The 21,081-nt window shown below is 37.5% G+C and overlaps 4 protein-coding genes across 11 annotated transcripts; all 4 read right to left on the bottom strand.

Moving 5' to 3' along the window:
* Positions 1–4: 4 nt before the first annotated feature.
* LOC127241841 (uncharacterized) lies at positions 5–3,141 on the bottom strand. Its single transcript, XM_051261066.1, has 3 exons — positions 2,818–3,141; positions 2,111–2,401; positions 5–1,395 (listed from the first exon to the last, which is right to left on the bottom strand). The coding sequence occupies exons 1-3, from the start codon at positions 3,139–3,141 to the stop codon at positions 193–195; spliced, it is 1,818 nt and encodes a 605-aa protein (XP_051117023.1). The 3' UTR covers positions 5–192.
* LOC127241813 (cysteine-rich receptor-like protein kinase 42) lies at positions 3,060–8,454 on the bottom strand. Of its 5 annotated transcripts, XR_007836630.1 has the most exons (9): positions 8,314–8,454; positions 7,950–8,053; positions 5,547–6,197; positions 5,343–5,456; positions 4,910–5,260; positions 4,602–4,836; positions 4,382–4,526; positions 3,890–4,298; positions 3,060–3,183 (listed from the first exon to the last, which is right to left on the bottom strand). XR_007836630.1 is itself a non-coding variant. In XM_051261037.1 (8 exons), exons 1-8 carry the CDS (start codon positions 8,328–8,330, stop codon positions 3,945–3,947), a joined length of 1,971 nt encoding a protein of 656 aa, XP_051116994.1. In that variant the 5' UTR covers positions 8,331–8,454; the 3' UTR covers positions 3,690–3,944. The 5 variants fall into 5 exon arrangements, 4 of the variants coding, with proteins under 4 accessions (XP_051116994.1, XP_051117002.1, XP_051117006.1 ...); XM_051261037.1 differs by lacking the exon at positions 3,060–3,183 and having other exon boundaries at positions 3,690–4,298; XM_051261045.1 differs by lacking the exon at positions 3,060–3,183 and having other exon boundaries at positions 3,690–4,298; positions 5,547–6,964; positions 8,314–8,339.
* Positions 8,138–17,381, bottom strand: LOC127241789 (polyribonucleotide nucleotidyltransferase 2, mitochondrial). 4 transcript variants are annotated; one of them, XM_051261009.1, is made up of 18 exons: positions 17,213–17,357; positions 15,383–15,801; positions 14,661–14,816; positions 14,405–14,575; positions 13,820–13,945; positions 13,594–13,755; positions 13,354–13,473; positions 12,942–13,079; positions 12,663–12,825; positions 12,405–12,530; positions 12,070–12,200; positions 11,014–11,233; positions 10,786–10,869; positions 10,041–10,120; positions 9,368–9,511; positions 8,946–9,270; positions 8,687–8,817; positions 8,138–8,478 (listed from the first exon to the last, which is right to left on the bottom strand). In XM_051261009.1, the coding sequence occupies exons 2-18, from the start codon at positions 15,719–15,721 to the stop codon at positions 8,383–8,385; spliced, it is 2,712 nt and encodes a 903-aa protein (XP_051116966.1). In that variant the 5' UTR covers positions 15,722–15,801; positions 17,213–17,357; the 3' UTR covers positions 8,138–8,382. The 4 variants fall into 4 exon arrangements, 3 of the variants coding, with proteins under 3 accessions (XP_051116966.1, XP_051116972.1, XP_051116984.1); XM_051261015.1 differs by having other exon boundaries at positions 15,383–15,732; positions 17,213–17,356; XR_007836626.1 differs by lacking the exon at positions 17,213–17,357 and having other exon boundaries at positions 8,601–8,817.
* On the bottom strand, positions 17,341–20,858 carry LOC127241850 (uncharacterized). Its single transcript, XM_051261074.1, has 9 exons — positions 20,658–20,858; positions 20,034–20,354; positions 19,754–19,787; positions 19,368–19,589; positions 18,899–18,988; positions 18,394–18,459; positions 18,203–18,294; positions 18,089–18,136; positions 17,341–17,673 (listed from the first exon to the last, which is right to left on the bottom strand). Exons 2-9 carry the CDS (start codon positions 20,351–20,353, stop codon positions 17,559–17,561), a joined length of 987 nt encoding a protein of 328 aa, XP_051117031.1. The 5' UTR covers position 20,354; positions 20,658–20,858; the 3' UTR covers positions 17,341–17,558.
* Positions 20,859–21,081: the final 223 nt, after the last annotated feature.

The following is a 21,081-nucleotide window of genomic DNA, read 5'->3' as shown; positions in this document are numbered from 1 at the left end:
CCTCTAATACCAAATCCTCTTTCCACAGAACAAGAATGAAGCATAACTTGAGAAGCCAAATTACATGAAAATCCCACCCAGCATAACAAAATGAGAAATTTTCACAGGAAGAGTTAGTTGGCTTTAAAAGGGGTTGGGTTGTTTGATTCACTTCAGTCTCTACAGAAGAGTAGCATCAAACCTGAAAACTGATCACCGCCCAAACCAACGGGAACCACCTTGGCCATCTCCATCATTCATCAGCTTGTCCAGGACTACATTTAAGTCCACCGCTTGTCCATTTTCTGTTAATCTTCGGACAGTGGCCCTCACTTGCTCTCTTGGAAATCCCATGTTTGTCACTCTGTCGACAACATCATCAATAGGAACTCTGTTAGCAGAGCCACTGGAGCCGGAGCCGGAGCCGGAGCCACTGCTTACTGCATTCGCTGTTGGCAGTGCCTGAGGTAGTATCCTTGCAGTAGGCAGTTGAGGATAACCACTTCCCCCGCTCTGGCCCATACCAGGAGCAGGATGTTGTTGCTGTGGCTTCATGGGGGAGCTGCTTCCATACTGTGATGGAGAGTTGCTGTAAGAATATGGTTCCACATGGCCTGATGATGGACCAAAAGAACCAGAATATCCTGGACCAGGTCGGTTGGATGGTTCGTAAATACTGGGGCTAGGTCCATAGTATTGTTGATTGGGAGGGGGAGGACCGGTGGGCGGAAGAGAAGTAGGTGGGCGAACTGTAGGTGGATAAGGTTGGGGGGGTACGTATGGTGTATCCTCAGGATGATGACCAATAGGTGTCTGTGGAAGGGCAGTATTACCAACTGAGAATGGGGGGTGTGGTTGAGAAGGAGTGGGAGCCTGAGGGTACTGGGATGGAGGAGGTGGCTGGAACTGGTGCTGTGGAGGTGGGGCAGATTGGGGCTGTGGTTGGGGAGTAGATTGGTGCTGCAGTGGAGGTGGGGCAGGCTGGTGCTGTGGCAGGGATGGGTTTGGCTGGTGCTGTGGTGGAGGTGGGTTCGGCTGGTGCAGCTGCAGAGGTGGTATTTGGTATTGCTGGCCGGGATTTTCTGTAGTTTGGTTGGGTGGGGAGAAGTAGGGGTCCTGCTGGGGGATAGAAGAAAGCTGGTTATGGGGGAACTGGTTAGGAAGCTGCAGTTGGGATTGTAAGTTCTGCTGTGGAGGAGCATTAGGCATCGGGAAGTTTGGTTGTGGCTGTGGCTGGGCTGGAGGAACATTAGAGAACTGCTGGTTTGCAGTTGCAACAACAGTCGAGGTAGAATCGCTCTGTACAACTGATTTGCTTTCCTCTGGTTCAGCCTTAGAGACTTGCAGTTTAGAAATTTGCAGCTGCGCATCTAGTATTTCTTGTTTATCCTTGATTACAACTACACCAGATTGCACCTGCAGTCAGAAGTGTTATTAGGAAAGAAAAGAAAAGAAAAGGTGGAAGAAAGCAAGCAGTAACCAAAGCAAAACTACCAACTACTTTAATGCAGATGCCAACTTATACATGAGAAAAAAAGACCGATAAAATTACGCCTATACGATAAGGTATAAGCGCAATACAAGCATTTAACTGAAACAAGAGAGTAGAACATCTGAACCTAAGATCACACAAGCTACCTCAGCTTATTAAAGAGCAGATTCTGATTGAACCAAAACTTTTCAAGGCTTTCATTCCATGTCTGAGTGTGAATATATGTACTGATTAGATAAACATTGTTTGAATCAATATTTCTAGTAGCGTAAGTGAATAGACTGTGGCAAGCTTCTGAAAATTACCCAACAAAGTAATTTGATTAGAAGTAGGAAGTGAGTATTACAGCATTTCCGTTTCCCTGAATATTCAAAAGTCACTAAAAAAACTTTTAAGGGTCAATGGAGGTTAATCAATCCAATTCAACTATGTTAAAATTTTACAACACATTAACAATATCAGCACATTGAGTTTTGACGCCATTTGACCATATGATTAAACAGCACAATATGGACTCAATACACAGTTCTGTAAATAGCTAGTGAAAAGATTGACAACACCATATCAGCTCAATGGGCAACCAATTACGAACTCCCCATGTGTGTTGTCTTGTGTTAAAAGGTAAAATTTATAAGATACCTCTCTGAGAATATTCTCCAATAGTCTCATTTTTCCATCAGTGCTGCCATGGCCGTCTGCAACAGACATCTTCAGATCATCAATGGAATTTTCAAGGTTTCGAGTCCTTGTTTCCAATTGAGTCAGTCGTGCACTCATGCTATCCACAGCATGCATCAGATTATCCACATACTTCTTCATTATCTTATCAACTTCAAAAACCAAAGATACATCCGACGATGCATTGGTTGGCCTAGAATTCTTCCCCAGAATGAATTTGGAAGGTTCATCAGCATCAAGAGATCCGTAATTCTATGAAATAGTAAGACCAATAAAGAAAACATTGTTATACTTTTGCATTCAGGTCTAATAATAGCATAAACCCATCCCTATAGACAAACCCCCAATCACAAAAATTACAAATTTCTCATCTGCACCAGACAATAATTATGAGCAAACTGGGGAAACAGGGATAAGTTACACTGTACTAATAATAATTACTACCAAAATCAAGAATAAAAGACCAACAGAGAGCAGTCGTGATCCCTGACATATCCCAGACAACAGTATGAAACCAAAGACACCGCCTTCAACTAGCAAAATAAAATCATTTCATAAATATACGCGACCATCTAACCGAACTTCGTATAATCCAATCCACGATCATATGTAATCGACCATATGAAAAATAATACGAAACAGAAACAAGGGCAGGATCGCGGAATTACTCTGATTGGAGAGCTGTTGGTTTTCGAATCGGCAGAATTCCACGTCGTCCTGAGGGGAGCATCGTCGTCACCGGAATCGAAATTCGAGGTCCGCGCGGCGGGTGGTGAGGAGGATCGGTCAGCGGTGGATCGAATCGGCATGAAATCGTAACTGGGAACGATGCCCTCTTTCTTCTCGGGATCACGATTCATAAAATCGATGAAGTCATTGTTAGGGGAAGCGTTGGTGTTGGTGTTGGTGTTGGCAGTGGCAGAGGTCTGGGAATTGGTTAGATCCATGATCTGCTTATCCATGTACTTGGAGGCCGTGTTGTTGTTATTCATCTGAGTGAGTACTCGAAGCAAAGCAGAGCAAATCGCCCACTTCTGCAAACCCAATTCAAATCTGATAAAGGAAAACGATGCTGTGCTCTCATCTCATTTATCCATTCTAATTTTTCAATTACTATATAGGAGTAATTATTTCACTCGATTAGTAGGTTTAACTTCTTTTATTAGTTTTTTTCTTGTAGCACAAAAGTATATGATAGCACAGACCAGCACTAAACTGTAATCGTTCATCTCCTTGCGGCCTAATAGGTTTTACTTTAATTTTTTGGGATGCCTTTATTTTATTATATTCGATAGTTATTTATAAACATCTTATTTTGTTTATATTTGTATCTAAGTTGTTATCTATTAAAAAAGAATATTTAAAACATTTTGCATAAAACAAATAAATAAACATAACTCGGCCCATAGCTCATACTTGGACCCAAATTCTGACGTGGGTTGGGTTTTGCAGGATTAACGGAGCGACAACGTGAACACTCGTATACATAACATAGCATAGCATAGCATAGGTACAACAACTGAAAGGACAAATTTGCAAATTGGAAGAGTTGGTTCTTTCATGAATAAATAGCTGCTGCCAGTAATTACAAAGCGCAGCTTAAATAGGCGTGGTACTGGTACAGTATATACCGTGATGACTTGATTGATAGTCAACTCAGTCAGTCAAAGTAGAGGGTAGACCAAGTGAGATGTCTAATCTATAATCTTATAATCTGTACAGAAGAGAAGACTTTTGTACCTTGTCAACTTGTTTCTTTTATACCAATTGATTGATTGATGCTCCAAACCAAGTATTAGGAATATCCATCACTGAAAGCCCCCGTTGAAGGGTTGGATGTCTCCGCCATTGTCGCCGCATTTGACAATAGACTTAGACTAGTGTTGGAAGACATAATAGTCGTCGTCGTGCTCCCTGAAATCCCACCCGTGTTCAGAAATGGCGGCTGGTTTGGCTCCCGGATATCGTAATCTTCCTCTCTCAACATTTTAACAACCTCCCCCATTGATGGCCTTTGTGCTGCATATGCCTGCGCGCATAAAAGCCCCACTCTCACAACTCTTTGCACCTCATTTTCAGCAATCTCCTCATCTTTTAGAGCAGGATCAACACATTCCACCGCTCTCCCCGTTTTGTAGAGCTTCCAAATCTGAGAATCCAAAAGCAAGCAGTCAACATTGTGATCTAATTAGAGAAATCCATAAATGAATCTAGCATAGCAAGCGAGTTTACGATTTGCACAAGTGATCCAGATCCCTCCACGAAGACATTGTTCTTCCTACCACTCACAACTTCCATAACCAACACTCCAAAGCTGTACACATCAGCCTTCTCCGTGAGTTGCCCTTTTACAAGGTATTCGGGAGCCATGTATCCACTGCACACCAAATCGATAATCGTGAGTTTATAAGTACAACAAATGGTGACTCCAATTCCAAATGAATGTTCTTACAGTGTGCCTGCAATTCCTGTGCTGAGGTGAGTTTTATCGGCTCCAAGCATCCGGGCCAGGCCAAAATCCGCAATCTTGGGATCAAGATTCTCGTCCAGAAGAACATTGCTGCTCTTGATGTCCCTGTGTATTATCCTCGACTCAAGACCTTCATGGAGGAAGGTGATCCCTTCAGCAGTTCCGACTATGACATTGTACCGCTCATTCCAACTCATAGTGTTCACCTTATTTCTATCTGTCAGGGTAATGAATTGAACAAATAATCACAAGCCTGATTACACATTCATCCAGGGAGCACAAGAACTCACCGAATAAGTACTGATCAAGGCTCTTGTTGGGCACAAATTCGTAGACCAGAAGGCTCTCGGGGCCTTCGATGCTGCAGCCAAGAAGCTTGACAAGATTCTTGTGCTCAATTCCGCTGATGAGATTGACCTCATTGAAGAACTCATCCACCCATTGTCTGGTGCTGAAGAACAACCTTTTCACAGCCACTGTTTTACCATTTGGTAAAGTTCCTCTGTACACTGAGCCTGCTCCTCCTTGCCCCACTTTTCTCAGTGGGTCAAAATAGTTTGTTGCTTTCTCCAGAGTCTCGTACTTGAAGCTTAAGCTCGACTTGTTGTAGGTAAACAAGATTTGCTTTAGATTTCTGTGCTCTGCCATTAATTCAGGGCAGCATGTTACACGATCTCCTCGTTTGAAATTGTTAACTACCATAAATAACGATGAATAGAAGACCTTGTTTTCGTTTCTTCCATCTTCTGCGGACAGCATAACCAGCAAAGAGAGAAAGCAAACAAAACGCCAATACAGACAAAGCAATTGCTACAATTATTCCTCTCCTGGAAGATCCTGATAACCATAATCACAATCACAATCAAAACTAGTGTTTGTTTATCATTAAATAAAGATGAAGATGAAGATGATTCTTGTTGATCAAACCTGAATTGGAGTTAGACTCATTGGATTGATTGGAGTAGAATTTCTGAGTAGAATACCTCAAATAGCAGCCTGAATACAGTGCTCTGCCTTCTCTTTGTGGTAAACATTCCCTAATCTGTTTATTAGCCTTAACCAAACACGCCCTACACGCTTCACGCGGGACTGTACTCCAACACTGCGCCAGTCCGAATACTCCTTTATTTTCTCTAACCGCATAACCGCCGCTCACCACCGCGCTCGCCGTCAAGCGATCGGCCAGATCGCCGAAGTTCCGCGCGAACTCCGATTCGACGGCGCTCGCAGCGCCGAGCGGAGTGCTGCAATTCGTTTTGTCTAGCGGGGAGACGCTCTCATTGAAGAACGAGTAGCTGTCGTAGCGGAGAAAACAGCCGTCGAGGAAGATGCGGCCGGCGACGATCGGGAGGCAGCGGGGGAGGCGCGTGCGGGCGGCGGCGTAGCACTGGAGGCAATCGTCTTTGGACAAGTCGTCGTGGCACTGAGCGAGAACGTAAACCGAGATGTTGGTGGAATTGACGGCGTAGGAACCCCGGCGATCCACCGTGACCTGCTGCGAGATGACCTCCATGGCTCTGACAAACAGCTGGATGTAGCTGGTGTTCGGCGGCGGCATGGCATTGCCGCAGAGGAATCCTGCTTCGAAAATCCTCGGGTCGGAATATGAAAACGGGAAGTTCCCCGCCAGGAAGGCGACCAGAACGGCGATCCACCGCCGGCGGGAGTGATTTGACATTGATGAATGCATTCAATTAAAGAAAAAGAGAAGCAGAACGTGATGGAAATTGAGATGAATGATGGAAGTAGTAAAGAAGAAAGGAGTGCGACAGAATATAATAGAATTAGTAGAAAAGAATAGAATGATGGATGGATCACATGATTTATGAAGCATTAAAGATAGTTATTAGTAATTTGATTAAGAATTTGTGTATGCAGTAATTCCAGTTGTAATTGTAATTGTAATTGTGGAAGTTGGTGACACTGACACAAACAAACACTCAATTGACTTGCATAGCCAATGGCAAATTAAATGTCAACCAAATATAGCAATTGGAGAGAAGGTTTTGATTATTAATTTTGGTGAGTGAGTGGCAATGTTAACAGAAAGTCAGAAGTGTATTTTATTGTGTATGAGTACTGTACTGTACTGCACTCTACTGTACTACTGCTTGCTAGCTAATGGAATTTAATGCATCTTCTTCCTTAATAATCTGTTTGTTGGATTGGATTGACAAGTTTGTCTGCCTAGTTCTCACTCGAATTATCTGTCTGTGACACCTTAATTCAAGCACGTGCCTTCCTTCTACTTATGGATAATATTACTGGATTTCCAACATTCTATAACTACCTCTTAGGTTTTTCTAGCTGTCGTACACTCCTTATCGTTGCATTTACACATGTTCCTGTAAAAAAAAAAATAAAGACTTAATTTTATATTTCAAATAAAAGTAGTGCAGGATTTTTTTTTAGAAAGAATAATTAAATCTCACAAATAAACCCATCTTTAAATTTTTACTGATTTTAAAATTCAAAGATATATAAGCACACAACTGGTATATTGGATTATGATTTCAAACTATTGATATCTATGTTACTTAATAAAAATATATTATTCATCTCACAAGATATTAAAAACAAAATACAATTTCAACCAAAAATACAAATCTAAGTTTCAATTTTAAATTAAAACCAAATAAATGTCAATAAAAAATAAAAATAAAAATATTGTTCACAAAATATTATTTAAACCAAAACCAAAATCAAACAAACTCAAATAAGAGAACATCTTGGCAAACCAAAAGTTGGTTCAATTAAACAATTCTATTTTTAAAAAAGAGTATTTTATATTTAAATACCTCATCATCAAGCATATATTGATAATACATTAAAAATTCTATTTCCATTTTTTACTATTTCGTAAACAACCCTAATACACAACTAAACATTTTTTATTTTCTAATCAATACGGTAATGAAGTTGGATTTAGGTACTGAAGAAGCTTAAAGGTGAAGGTGAAGGTGAAGGTGGAGGAGAAGTTTGGACGAGTAGTTGAAGATGACAGACACCATGGTCCCCACACTCTAATTTTCTTCTTATATAAAAATTCAAAACAAGCGGCCGCACAAACCACCAAAAGCATTGGTTCCAATCATCCAAATAAGTCTCAGCTTCTCAGGTTCAAAGTGGAAGACTCGAATCAACAATTTTCTACAAATTAGAGATCTGACTTTCGAGGGATACTCTAGCCTGGACTTGGAAATTTGAATAAAATATTCTAAGTACCTTAATCGCAATTGGGGAGATTAAATGAATCAACAATATAAAAGAACACATTGACTGTCAGTTTATTACTTCTAGAATGTTGGAATTTAAGAGTTTAACTATTACCTATAATTACAAGACCAGCATTCAGCAGCAGACAGCAGGATGTCACATCCCAAAAATCACCCCTTGGCAGGTCCACCTCAAACATCCATCCCCTTAGGCAATCCCTAAAAAAATATATAAAAACTTCTCAAGATTAGATTACCAAAACTTTTTCTAGAATAATTATGGTCCCTTGTCGCTATGTACTGTTCCCCTCAAGAAAAAATGGCATATCATACTAGGATACAGTTCTTGTTCACAAAGAAATATTGATATATATATATATATTAAATAGAACTGGCGGATGTAATAGCTATTTATTTCACTAGTGACTAGTCTGAATGTGGTCCTCCTGTGGATTTTGATTCACAAACGTATAGCTTACTGGCAAGGAGCTTGCATTTCTTGGCCGAGACTACAGTGAACTTACAACACGTTCTGACCTCCTCTACTCTCACACCAACAACATTACTGGGATCCCCTTGCTCGAGAAACTGGAGCACTTTACCTGTAGCTCCTCACCCACCTTAAAGTCTCTTCTGGAACCATTCTGCAATGAAAATGGTGGCAAAAGTGGTGTGATAATTCGCTTTTAAAATTGCTAATTTCTATAGATATTACTCTTCTTAAACTCCCAATTAATAAATATTAAGACTGAAGATCAAAATTTACCTCAAACCGATACATTCCACGCACATCACCACCCAAATCAAGGACTAAGCCATGTGTACGAATTAAGACTGAAGATCAAAATTTACCTCAAACCGATACATTCCACGCACATCACCACCCAAATCAAGGACTAAGCCATGTGTACGAATTTGGTGAACTTTTGCTGTCACTTCCATTCCAATCTTCAGTTTCTTAGCATCTGCTGGAGGAGCCTTGGCTGTAGAATCCCATTAAATTCAAGTTTTGAAACAGTAAATATCTAATGTTAATGTTCTGTGCATGATAAATGTATTATTGCTTACATGAAAAAGATTCTCAACACAGATCGGAATGAACTAGTAGTACCTTTAGACTTCTGCGTCAAACCAGCAGATTTTTCTGCTTCATCACACTCAGCCACAGATCGAATAATAATTGATGATAAGGTTTCCACACTGCTCCCAGACTGATCATTTGTATCTTCTTGGTTCTCCTGCACATTGTTTGCAGGCTTCCAGACTTTAGGTGTTAGTTCTGAAGGAGCGGCAGGTTCTACTGCAGATTTTGTTTTTGGTCCTAGTTTGGGTAAAGTGGCTTTGAGGGATAAATTAATATTTCCGCGCACGTCTAAACCAATGCACATTACATTTAGTACTTTGCCTATTGAGACAACATCAGAAATTCGGGAAACCTGAGGTAATAGAACTTCATAAGAATCCAAACTGGTACAAGTATTAAGCTGGTTAAATAGAAGAGTGTAACTGCAAGTATGGTAAAAATTTTCGAACCGGTTCATGCGACAACTCTGATATGTGGAGGAGACCTTGTTGACCTCCATTGAACTCCACAAAAGCACCATACTCTTTAATTGAAGTTACAATGCCCTTATAAACTCCACCCTTCACAATCTCACGGCCCACAATGAAATCAATCTAAAAATAACAATTTTAAAGGCAAGTCAATTATATGGAGCGCACACAGAATGAACTAGCTTCTTGTTGGTAACAAGGTGAAAAAACATAAATGAGAAAAAATAAATCACTTTACACAGAATCTTAAAATATTAATGATGCTTGTTGCAGGATATTGCTTAAAACATGAGGCCACCAAATACATTAATATCAGAAATATGATGAGACTATGATTATTCCATGTGCATTTATTTCTCAAAGAAAAATCACCCCAATTATGAGGGTCTCAATATGGCCAAGGGTGGAAAAGGCAAGAAATAGAGTATTAGATGGCTTCAAGATGACCGCTGTTCCAACTACTTACCCAGATGGGAACTCACAAACTGCAAAATTTATTGTGATTACAAACCTTGATATTTAGGTATTATAACTACTGAGAAATCAACTCAATGGTATTAGTTGTCCATGATAAGGACTGTCTTCAAATTTAGTGGCAACCAAACAACAATTCAGATAGAGCAAAATACATAAAAAAAAATGGCACCAGTACCTTTTCCATCAATTTGTCTAGTACTGATTGATTTTTAGCAACTATTGTAACAGAACCATCACCTACTGAAATCTTTCCACCTGTTACAGAGTTAGGTTCTCAAAATGCTTATCATAGTGAGATGTAATTCTAAATAACTACCAACTAAAAACTCATCTTAGATTCACACAAACCAATTTACTCATAGGATGAGAAAAATGAACAGCATAGGGAAGGACCACAAGCTAAAAAGAATGGCTGATTATAATCACCACCAATAGAGGGTTAAAATAAGAAATACAAAATATCAAACACCTACACAATCAGAAACACATGTCAAGAACTAACGGTAGGCAACGCACCAAAGAAAATCAGCATTAAAAAAACAAAAAATAAAAAATTCGCTACCATAAACTCGAACAAGCACGAGACAATCGTAGGAGTTACACAGAACAATCAAGTTTGTAAGAAAGCATATACAGAAGTCAAAACTAAATGAAAATTTCTCAACCTTTTATTAATTAGTATGCACATAAAAGCTCACGTGAGCAATGCTGATCAGCAACAAGACCAATCAGCATGACACTTTCCAAGATCAAGTAGATGGTACTTTGAAAAAAAAACCATGCTCATAAAATCAATGAGAGAACAGCATACAGTTCCAAAAACCATCATAGGACAACACAAATAATTTTAAGTAAACTCTGAATACAACAATACTAGCAAGCATTTTTTAGTGCATGAAGCCAAAAAAACCACACAATACCTGTTTCTTCTTCAATTTTTCTCTTCAAGGCACCAAGAGGGCCGATTAAACGGCGGATTGCATCATTGCTGTACTTCAAAGTTACTGCATCAATTTTCATATGAATAAGATGGTTAGAGACATTTGAGAAATGAACATGATGCTATTGATTTGGTCCTCTTCAAAGGATATAGAGAATGTTCTCAATCACTCATCTTAACTCACAAGTGATTGATCACGGTCACTTACAAATTCGTGGAGAATTTCTTCCATCTTGAGCACGTGGCACATATATTTCTTGCTCCATATGATCAAGGATCTGAAGGCGGCCCTTGCGGGCAGGCTCTAAACACTCACATATGATGTCTAAAGGGATTCCAGCAGGCTTTATATCCAACTGAATTGCTGTAACCCCATTTCGGGTTCCAGCAATTTTGAAGTCCATATCTCCTAGATGATCTTCCAAACCCTATAAATATTACACAAAAGTGAAACTACTACATTAATAATCAATATATATATATATATACAAACCAAGAGCTACTAAAGACTAATACAACAGATGCAACTCTGTAAGGTCATACTAAATTTTCCATGAAAAATTTTGAAATATATCAGTAACTACATAAGAATATAAAGAAAATAGTTAAGCAGAAAGAGGTAACTCTCAAAACAAACTAGTGATGGGATAAAATAACAAATTCTCATAATAAAACGAAAAATGAGAACACTATACTGTAAATGAATGATAAGCATTTCAATCATTCAAAACAATCTTCTGTTTGTGTTATTCCAGTGGGATAAGCCTATAACTCAATAATATATGAGATAGAAGACTGATGAAGAGACAAAAGTGCAGTTTGTGAAAGATTGATACATCATCTTTAAGAATTCCACTCAGCCTTAAACCACTTTTGGCTAGCACCGGCTAATGTTTTTTGGCCACAGCTTATGTCTCCTTCTGCAAGTTCTATGGTTCAATACATGATTTTCACCATAGAAAACATTCTAACAAAAGGAGACACTGCCATTATTTCAAATGCAATTGGATTGCTCTCCAACTAATGCTTTCCAAAAAATCAAAGAAAATAAATCTCTACAATATCTAATTTAATAAGGTATTGGATCAGAACAAGATTGGACCCAAATTCTCCTATAGCAACATAGATTTCTTCAAGCCACACTGCAATTAAATGAATCTCACCAGAACAACTTCCTCGATTCAATTTTAATACAACAGAACAAATAAAATGTACTGCTTATTTGCACAGTAGAATAAATAACTACAGGGTGTGCATTTCTTACCAGGATATCAGTCAATATTCTGTAGTCTGTAATTTCACCAGTTGAGGGATCAGTTTCACTGACAAGACCCACTGACAAACCAGCTACATGTTCTCTCAAAGGTATGCCAGCATCCATTAAAGCCATGCTGCCTACAAAGTCAAATGCACTTTGTGGTATCATGAATGAAGTACATTGGTGAAAATCAATTAATTAAAATGGGATAAGGAGTGCTGCATGCAATTCCCAGTAAGAAAGAGATTCTTCATTCAAGAAAAGAAAGAAAAAACTCCTGGTCACATCCTGCTCAGAAGATAATAATGCAATAAATAAGGATGGAGTTCTTGGATGATAACCAGCACAAACAGATGCCATTGACGTAGATCCATCAGATGCCATGACTTCTGCATTGACACGAACAGTGTATGGGCAATCATCTTCAGGTGGCAACACAGCAAGTAAAGCTTTCTCCGCAAGAGTACCTGTCAAGACAATGTAATCACCATATTATAGTGTGCTTTCCAGAAACTTCTTTTCCAATAAATACTCATTATCACATACATGATAAGGGATTCATAGATAATCATATATGCAGATAAATATCAGTACCCTACCATGCCCAACTTCTCTTCTATTCAGGCCAACCCTTTTACCAACTTCGTTAATGCAAAATGGTGGAAAACTATAGTGCAGCATGAATCTCTTGGATGGAGGACCAACCACAGAGTCTAACTGTTGAGCATCTGCAGGTGCTCCAAGAGTTACAGTACAGAGAACCTGAAACCAACAAATATAATAGCCCATCAGTAAGTATATAAGTAAGTCTCAAAAACTTCAGCTATCATCATGTTCATCAGCAGAACTCTCTTCACCTAGGCAGCACAACTACTGACCTGGGTATCTCCACGATTAAATATTGATGAACCGTGTAATACAGGCAAGTTACCAGCTTCACAATACAGAGGCCTGACTTCATCAAGGCTTCGTCCATCCAACCTCACTCCATCAGCAATTATCCTTTTGCGAACAACCTGTCAGTGTCCAGAACTTTAACATGTTGGCACTTAGATGCAACAACTAAAACAATATGAAGGGAGACATTCCCCTGTAAATGCATAATTTTCCTTTTTTATAGTATTAAATAATTCAAACACATCCTTCTGCAACCATTTATCGCTTATTTTTTAGCACACCAAATATCATTCTTGGAAGACTCAAGCATGATCTTTGAGACTTGAGGATCTTTGGAGAGATTCATAACAATTTTATTTTTTTAGAATAAAGGAAACATATTGATTAAAATACCTGCTTGCGAACATTATCAACTGTTTTAGACAAAACTTTAAGGCCATGTTCATCACACTCTTCCTCGAGAATTCTTTTTACATTCTGGGTAATATTATCTAATGCCTCTCCCCTCTCAAACTGCATAAAACCATAAAACAGAGCATATGTTAAAGAAGAGCCATACACAAATAAAATTCTGAAGTGACCAGAAAGCAGAATTTTCACACCAGAATAAGTATTTTGTATTTTATGGAAAACCTTGCCATATGTAGGGTCTGTGAACACAGCTTCAATTGGAGCTTCAGCCAAACTTCGGATTCTTTCATATGTTGACTCGGACACCATGGATAATGTATATTCTTTCTTCTTTTTGCCAGCTTTGGCTGCTAGCCTTGTTTGAGGTTCAAGATATTTAACTGCCTATGGATGAATTAGATATTAGAAATCGCTAATGGACCAATATTAAATGACAGAGCAAACTCACTTCAGGATGAGCCAATCTTAAAGCAGCTTCCAAATCCTTTTCTGATATCTCTCGCGCTTGCACATCAATCATCAAAGTCTTATCTCTTGTGCACGCATAAACCAAGTTAAGATCACTCAAATTGAGCTGCAACACATCCATGAGAAATGAACATAGAGTTTCAACAACATCATGTCACATATAGCCCATATATAATCATACACAAAGCTTCAAACCTAACTAGGCTTTACCCTTATCAGTATTCCCCTTCTACAGTTTTTGAAACTCACAAAAATACAAATTCCAGTAGCATTAATAATAGAGCTAGCAATATCTTCTGAAATGAGTAAGTGATGAATATTTTATACTTAAAGTAGAACACGTGACAATAAGTAGTGAGGTGCTATCAACAGCCCAATCAATGGATGGATTGATAGATTTTACATGTTAATTACAGGATGATTGGGTAATATCAGCAAAAAATGTGGTACAAAAAACTTAAAATAGATGTTTATTAAAAATAGTAGTTATAAATAGAGAAAAATCTTTATAAACTTCCAAAAATTTATGGGGAAAAGCCATTGAAAAAGAAAAGCATTGGAATACCTCATCCATGCTGGGATTAACAATAAATTGCCCTGAAACCCTCCCTACACGTATTACCCCAATGGGACCACCCCAGGGAATATCTGATAGCATCAGTGCAGCAGACGTAGCATTGGCTGCCATTACATCTGGATCTTGTTTCCCATCAGATGAGAGGACACTTGCCATGACCTGGAAAGAGAAAATGAGTAGTTACACAGCAGAAGTTTAGTTCTGAGAGACAAGATTTGGCAAATCTTCAAGATTATTATTGTACCTGGACTTCATGGTAAAATCCAGGCGGAAATAGAGGTCTTATAGGCCTATCAATAAGACGGCCACATAGAAGTTCACGCTCTTTGGGAGCTCCCTCCCTCCGCATGAATGTGCTAGGAATCACCCCTTGAGCAAACTGCTTCTCCTGATAGTCAACCTTGTAGAAACAAAAGCATTTCCATTCATTGTAAAAAGAAGCAATAGAGGGCCCAAATACCTCCCACAATAACAATTGCAATAACCAAACCATCAAACATATGGGTCACCAACACAAAAGGAAAATTAAATGATGTAATGAAAATATATAGTAGTGAAAGAATAATAGGCTAATTCAGACACTAAATGAGCATCTCATAAAACAGAAATCTTCTTATGAAAAAGAATCTTCGTCACCTGCACGCAAACCTAATGCATTCGAACTAGCCTGAAGCCTAAAAGAGTCGTACACGTGAGTCTACGTGCTTCTGCCAATGATTACTTAAAAATACGAGATGCAATAATCATCATTAGCCAGAAATGACTGTTTAGGGCAACAATGTGAATCTTTGAAGGACATTCCAGCGAACTGAAAGAGGATTGATTCCATAGCAAACATAGCTTCAAGTACAGCTTCTAGCTAGCGCATAAACGGGTATCAAACATCGACAATTCCAAACAAATGCTATCAACAGAACAAACAGAAGGATTCACGCGGAAGTGAATATTTTCTACAGCAGCACGTACAGTAAGGGGCAAGAAATCACGACTGCCGTCGCCCTTTGCAGAGGCAACCGTGGACAGCACTTTGGACTCTTCCATACCCAAAACAACGGCGCCGTTCGAAAATCTCGCTATTTTTCCCGTTTCCAGGGTGATTTTCCGCGAACCGACTTCAAATTCTTCGGAGAACGTCTCCAGAACTTTCTTCCCCGCCGCTACAGTGGCGGAATCGGTGGCTGGCGTTTGTGCAGTGGATGAGGATGCCGCCCGGAAAATGCGGCCGCCACAGATCGTGCGTAGCTTGATTCGACGCCATAAGATATTGGAGAGCAGAGGACTGGCCTTCCGCCCCAGTGGCACCATTGCAAGATGGACTGGCAGAGACGTTGGGGGGTTTAGGGTTTAAGCAACGCCGAAGATGGGTTGTGTTTTACCGTTTTAGACTGGGAGCGTGACCAACTGTGAATTAGTATTTGTTTTGTTTTGTTTTACTTATAAAAATAAAATGAAGTAGGCTGGGTGGGAAATTACTTGTACGTATCTTTTCATTAGTGACAGTGTGACACGAATGATGTTTAAAATAAATTTAATATACTATATAATTCGAATATATATTTAAATATTTTAAAAATTATATAATAATAAAAACTGTATATGTATACCATACATATTATTTTGTATTAATCTAAACTTATAAAAGATATAAAATTTTAAATATAAATAAAATTGTTTTTTAGGAGATGAATAGAAATAAAAAGATATAGATAATATAAAAATACTACCTCTAGCCAAATTTATTTTCATATTTTTCTTAAATTTATTTTATTACTATATTTAAAAAAAAATAAAAAAATAAATATTTAATTATTAATTCTTCTTTACACTTATTTACAACATATATCATTTATTTTATTACATTCTCTCTTTATATTCTTTTTAATTACTATAATTAAATTTTCAAAAATACCTCAAATTACTTTTTATATTTTTTATTTTTTTCAATAAAATATTTATTTTTTAAATTTGTTTATTAAACTTAAATAAACTAAATATTGCGAATTGAGAGAATAATATTTTTTTATTGATTTTTTTTAATAAAATATATTTTTTTTAATTTGTTTATTAAACTTAAATAAACTAAATATTGCGAATTGAGAGAACAATATTTTTTTATTGATTTTTTTAAGTAATAAAATATACTTCATTCGTCCACTTATAAGGACGTTTATTTTACTTTTTTTTTCTACAAATACCCTTATTATAATTAAAATACTATTATTTCTTAAACGCTATGTATGGAGAAGGTATATTATATACTTTTTTTAATATCTATAATAAATTATATCACCTAAAAAATTCCAATATTTAAATTTAAATTTTTTTTTTTTAAAAAAAAAACACACACACACACATCCATCATGATTTAAGTTTGAAGTGTATTTTTTTTCAATAAAAACTTTTCGAGAGCTTTCTAATTAATATTATAAAGTTTGAACATGTCATAAATCTTTACTAGGCTCTCCATCCCTTATCTCGGTATGTCTTACATTATATTTTTTTTTAAAAATATATATATATATAATTATAAATTTAAATCATATATTAAAATTCATTATTTATAATTTTTTATTTTAATTTAATTATTTTAATTTTAATTTAAAATAATGATTCTTCAGAAAATAATAACCTGGTAGACCAGGTATGTAATTGTTCTCAGGGTGTTATATCAATAGTTTGAAATGCAATAAAAATATCATATTCATTTTTTAAAAATAAAAAATAAAAAATCAATAATTCAAATCCAAACACACGAATCTCAAATAAATTAGTTAAAAACATGAAAGAAGCTCTCACCATTATGATAGAGGCAACTTCGTTGATAAAGCGTGTAGCAACTTTTCCTTGAACAACAGAGCCCAGAGGCAACAAGCTGTCTGAGGAAGGGTCCTCAGCCCCAAAGGAGCAGTCTTCAGAAGAGCAAATAAGAGCAATAGACAAACCAAACGGAGCAATGTTCATCAAAACCCAGCCATGTCATGTCATGTCTCACAGACCAACCAACACACACACTTGCAATGTGCCGCTGTTCTGTTCAAAATTATGCATCTTTCCTTACACATTTCACCTCACCATTGGCCCCCGAATTCAAGAACACCTTTGAAGCAGAAGAAAACACAAATATGGAAGACATGATTTTCTTTCACTCTACCCAGAGTGAATCAGAACACCATCTGGATAGCGCCATCTGCTTTACTTTCACAATCAGCATATAAAAAGCATAGCATGGGAGATGCATTAGTGCCACTATCAAATACCTGCAAATTCAATTGTCAACACCGATCAAACCAATCTTAATTGGGAATATATAAATTACACTCTGACTGGTAGAATGTGAACACCTGTATTGGAGCTCATAGAATAACCATTCGTGGGACTTGGGGTGTGTTTTTTCAGTTTTTTACTATCTGGACTTCACAGTTTCCAAAAAAGAAAAAGTCTACTTTTACAAAATATCACATAAACCATTATTTAAATAAAAACCCAAAATCTCCAAAATTGATTTAGACGGAAAACAAACACACCCTTAGTGGATTAGTTTAGAAGAGTTAAGACAGTTTGTTCAAGGATGGTAAAGAGACTCCATCTTTGACACTGTTCTTACAAAAAGGTGGATACATGAGAGAAAGCTAAAAGCATGCAATTTTGAAAGAAATTACATAATGAGCTTACCACAATGGAGAATATGGTAATGAAAGGTCAAGAAAAGGGTATGGCCACCTACACAGAAAGCAGTGATCAGCAAAATATTACTTGAATCAAATTTAAATCAGGGATTAGACTTACCAAGTTGAGACACAGGCATGAAATACCCACTGGAAGATGACATATACACCTGTCAGCAAAATGAAGTACGAAATCCGGAAAGCTGGGAATGGCTGCATTGGGGATTCAAGGATGAATTTAAGCCAACTGCATAATCTAGTTCTGACGCCAATGGATAAAAGGGCACATAAAATGTGCATCGAAATACTCACCAGACGATTTAAAGCCGTATCTCCGAGAAGGAAGATAGCATTGAGTGAGTGTGTTACCACTGTCAACTAATCAAAAGAAAAGGCATACTTCTTACATTGAATAAGCAGTACAAAAAATAAAATAAGTAGATTCTTGTAAAGTGATTGTTTCAACTCTTGAAATGGAACATATGCATTATGTGAAAATGGCATCCTGTAAATTTATCACCAGACAAGGCAACCATTCAGGACATGCTGTATTGGAGATTTACAATGCCATGATTAGTTCTTCAAAATATGATAGTGAAAAGTTAATTCAAGGTGCTGCTGGGAAAACATAAGTGTTGGCCATAAATATGTGGTAGTTAAAGACTAAGGTTGTTAAAATGCAGGGCAATCCCCAAAATAAATTCAGTATTATTACAGCAATTTGTGAATCCATAAAGACTGTTTAAATGACCTAACAATTAGTAAATCAATAGCCAGAAGCAGAAGTCCACATATTACATAGCTGCTACATACTTACCAAATTCATCTCATAATCTCTGAGGGTCATAAATGGGAATATAACACCCCAGTAGACGACATCTGTGATTGTTACTGCCCCTGCTGTCATCTGCTCATACAGAAGTATGTCTGTTAACAACATTGCGCAAAAATAATGCTGTATGAACAATGCAATGAGATTTTAAATATAATTATGTCAACTAGATCTAGAATACACAAACAATTCTACCATACTATAAAACCTTCTCAAGATACTTGTCACGACAGAGCTTATCTACAAAGTTACAATTAGGAATCATATATTCATAGCAAAATAGGGTGTTGCTTGGCCAAGGATGATCAATTAACAATTGAAAAAAAAGATAAAAAAAAGTCCATATATAAAACAAAAATAAAGGCATGGATTTATGTGTGCAATCAAAGCTTACAACAATTGAGCCATCTTTTAGTAATAGCAGCTCTCACATTGAATAAAACATATAACATACCTGGTACAAAACTTGAAACAAAAATCCCCAAAAGCGATGATTGGGCAAATCATGTGATTTTCCTAAATAGCTCGAAATTCCCGACAATCTGATTCCATTTCCATTCTTTCCATGTGCAAGGGGAACATCTAAACCATGTTCCACATCCGTGGGTAAATGGTACTTAGTGCTATTTCTTTGGAGGTAATGGTAACATCCATGCATAGAAATCAACGACCCAAGCTACAAGAGAAACCAGAGAACATGAGGTATGAGGCGAGAAGTGCGGTGAATGAGAATATGCTCATGCATACATCTGATCAGACATATGATGTAAATACCAAAGTGATCACAATTGTGGAATTGCATTATCAATTTTAGCTCAGAATAAACTCCATAAATCATACCCCGAAATAGATTGTGGCTAATGTAAAAGTCCACCTGTCAGAAATGCAGACACACACACACAAAATGAGGTTAGATAAAATTTGATAATAAGTAGAAAAGCATAATTGACAAGAGGATGCAACAGATACTAAAAAGGCCAAGTCCGAGCATGTGTGAGTGTAAGAATTGTAGCATTTTTGGCTTGCCAATAACATAGTTCGTAAGTTTTAGATTATTGTACTGATCAATTGGGGTGGAGCAGCTACACTATGAAGTTGCCAATGTAGAACAATGACTTACTGAGTATAATATAAAAATAACTCAAACCCATGCACTGAAACATCGATGATCAAAGCCACAAGAAGCAGACAGAAAGCAATGATCCGAAAGGCCATCATAAATATGGGGTGTATTTCTTTTACGCAAGGCTTCCACAAATCATCATAGCGTGGAATACGTGAAGTTTCACCATCAGATTCCAAATCTTCTGAACGTTCATACTTCCAAATTAGCAGTATCGCTACAATCATAGACGTGAGGACCCATACTGCACAGAGCAGCACCCTCCAATTCAGCCAATAACTCAAGCTAGTAGGATCTCCATCCACGAGTAGCTGCATTCTGTTACGAATATTGCAGGTCAATTCCAAATCAAATAATTCAAAACCATGATTAAAAGTAGAAGGAAAGAGCGCGGGCGGCGCGGCATCTCCTCCATAGTTTAAAAGTTAAAACAACCACCGCCACCACGACAACAACAAGGAGAAGCTAAATAGACAACAACAAGTAGAAGCTAAATAAACGAAAAACAACGGTTAAATACACATCGAAAAAACATCCAGCAGGCATCGATCAATCGAACACAAACATTCAATATTCAAACCGAAACCACTGGAGGCACATAGCAGAAAAGGAACAACTTACATAATCGGAACAAAAAAGAAGTCCAGCTATAAATAAAAGCCTGCAAGGCCGGAAGTATAACTGGATTCTTCTTTTGCCAATGGAGATCGGAACTCGGGAATGGTGGAGGATAAATCTGCGCTCATTTTGGTTTGTCTCGTCGGTGACGGTAATCCGTAGAAAAAGAACAAAAATCAAAATGGATTTGGTGTAACACGTGCAGCGAAACAAGTGGCCACCAACACATTTCTAGAACAAATTTTATGTGTACATATTAACATAAAAGGTAATTTCTTTTCATATAAATAAATTGTAAAAGACAAGGAAATACGATGATGGCAAATTATTGGCTTTTGCTTTTCAAGTGTATAGACAAATCTTAGGTGGGTTACAATGTCCAACTTGGACCTCACTAACGCCCATTTACATCCTTAATTTAAGAGAA

Source organism: Andrographis paniculata, unplaced genomic scaffold, assembly GCF_009805555.1.
Source record: "Andrographis paniculata isolate CXL003 unplaced genomic scaffold, ASM980555v1 Contig19END, whole genome shotgun sequence".
Lineage (NCBI taxonomy): Eukaryota > Viridiplantae > Streptophyta > Magnoliopsida > Lamiales > Acanthaceae > Andrographis > Andrographis paniculata.
The sequence above is the reverse complement of the archived record's forward strand: the minus strand, read 5'-3'. Positions and strand labels throughout refer to the sequence as shown.

Bases quoted from the DNA above. Each gene is read 5' to 3' on its own strand.
- LOC127241841 (XM_051261066.1), bottom strand. From the start codon at position 3,141: ATGAATAACAACAACACGGCCTCCAAGTACATGGATAAGCAGATCATG. The intron at 2,402-2,817 runs GTAATTCCGCGA...ACTATTTCATAG, and splicing joins CCAACAGCTCTCCAATCAGA to AATTACGGATCTCTTGATGC. The intron at 1,396-2,110 runs GTATCTTATAAA...TTCTGACTGCAG, and splicing joins TGGAGAATATTCTCAGAGAG to GTGCAATCTGGTGTAGTTGT.
- LOC127241850 (XM_051261074.1), bottom strand. From the start codon at position 20,353: ATGCAGCTACTCGTGGATGGAGATCCTACTAGCTTGAGTTATTGGCTG. The intron at 18,989-19,367 runs GTATGTTATATG...CTGTATGAGCAG, and splicing joins TGTTTCAAGTTTTGTACCAG to ATGACAGCAGGGGCAGTAAC. The intron at 17,674-18,088 runs GTAAGCTCATTA...TTGAATTTGCAG, and splicing joins TTACCATATTCTCCATTGTG to GTATTTGATAGTGGCACTAA.
- LOC127241813 (XM_051261037.1), bottom strand. The intron at 6,198-7,949 runs GTAATAGTTAAA...TTTTCGAAGCAG, and splicing joins TGCTGGTCTTGTAATTATAG to GATTCCTCTGCGGCAATGCC. The intron at 5,457-5,546 runs GTTTGATCAACA...TATGGTTATCAG, and splicing joins TGAGTCTAACTCCAATTCAG to GATCTTCCAGGAGAGGAATA.
- LOC127241789 (XM_051261009.1), bottom strand. From the start codon at position 15,721: ATGGTGCCACTGGGGCGGAAGGCCAGTCCTCTGCTCTCCAATATCTTA. The intron at 13,474-13,593 runs GTTTTCCATAAA...GGTTTTATGCAG, and splicing joins CAGACCCTACATATGGCAAG to TTTGAGAGGGGAGAGGCATT. The intron at 11,234-12,069 runs GTAAGAAATGCA...TAATATTTATAG, and splicing joins GAATATTGACTGATATCCTG to GGTTTGGAAGATCATCTAGG.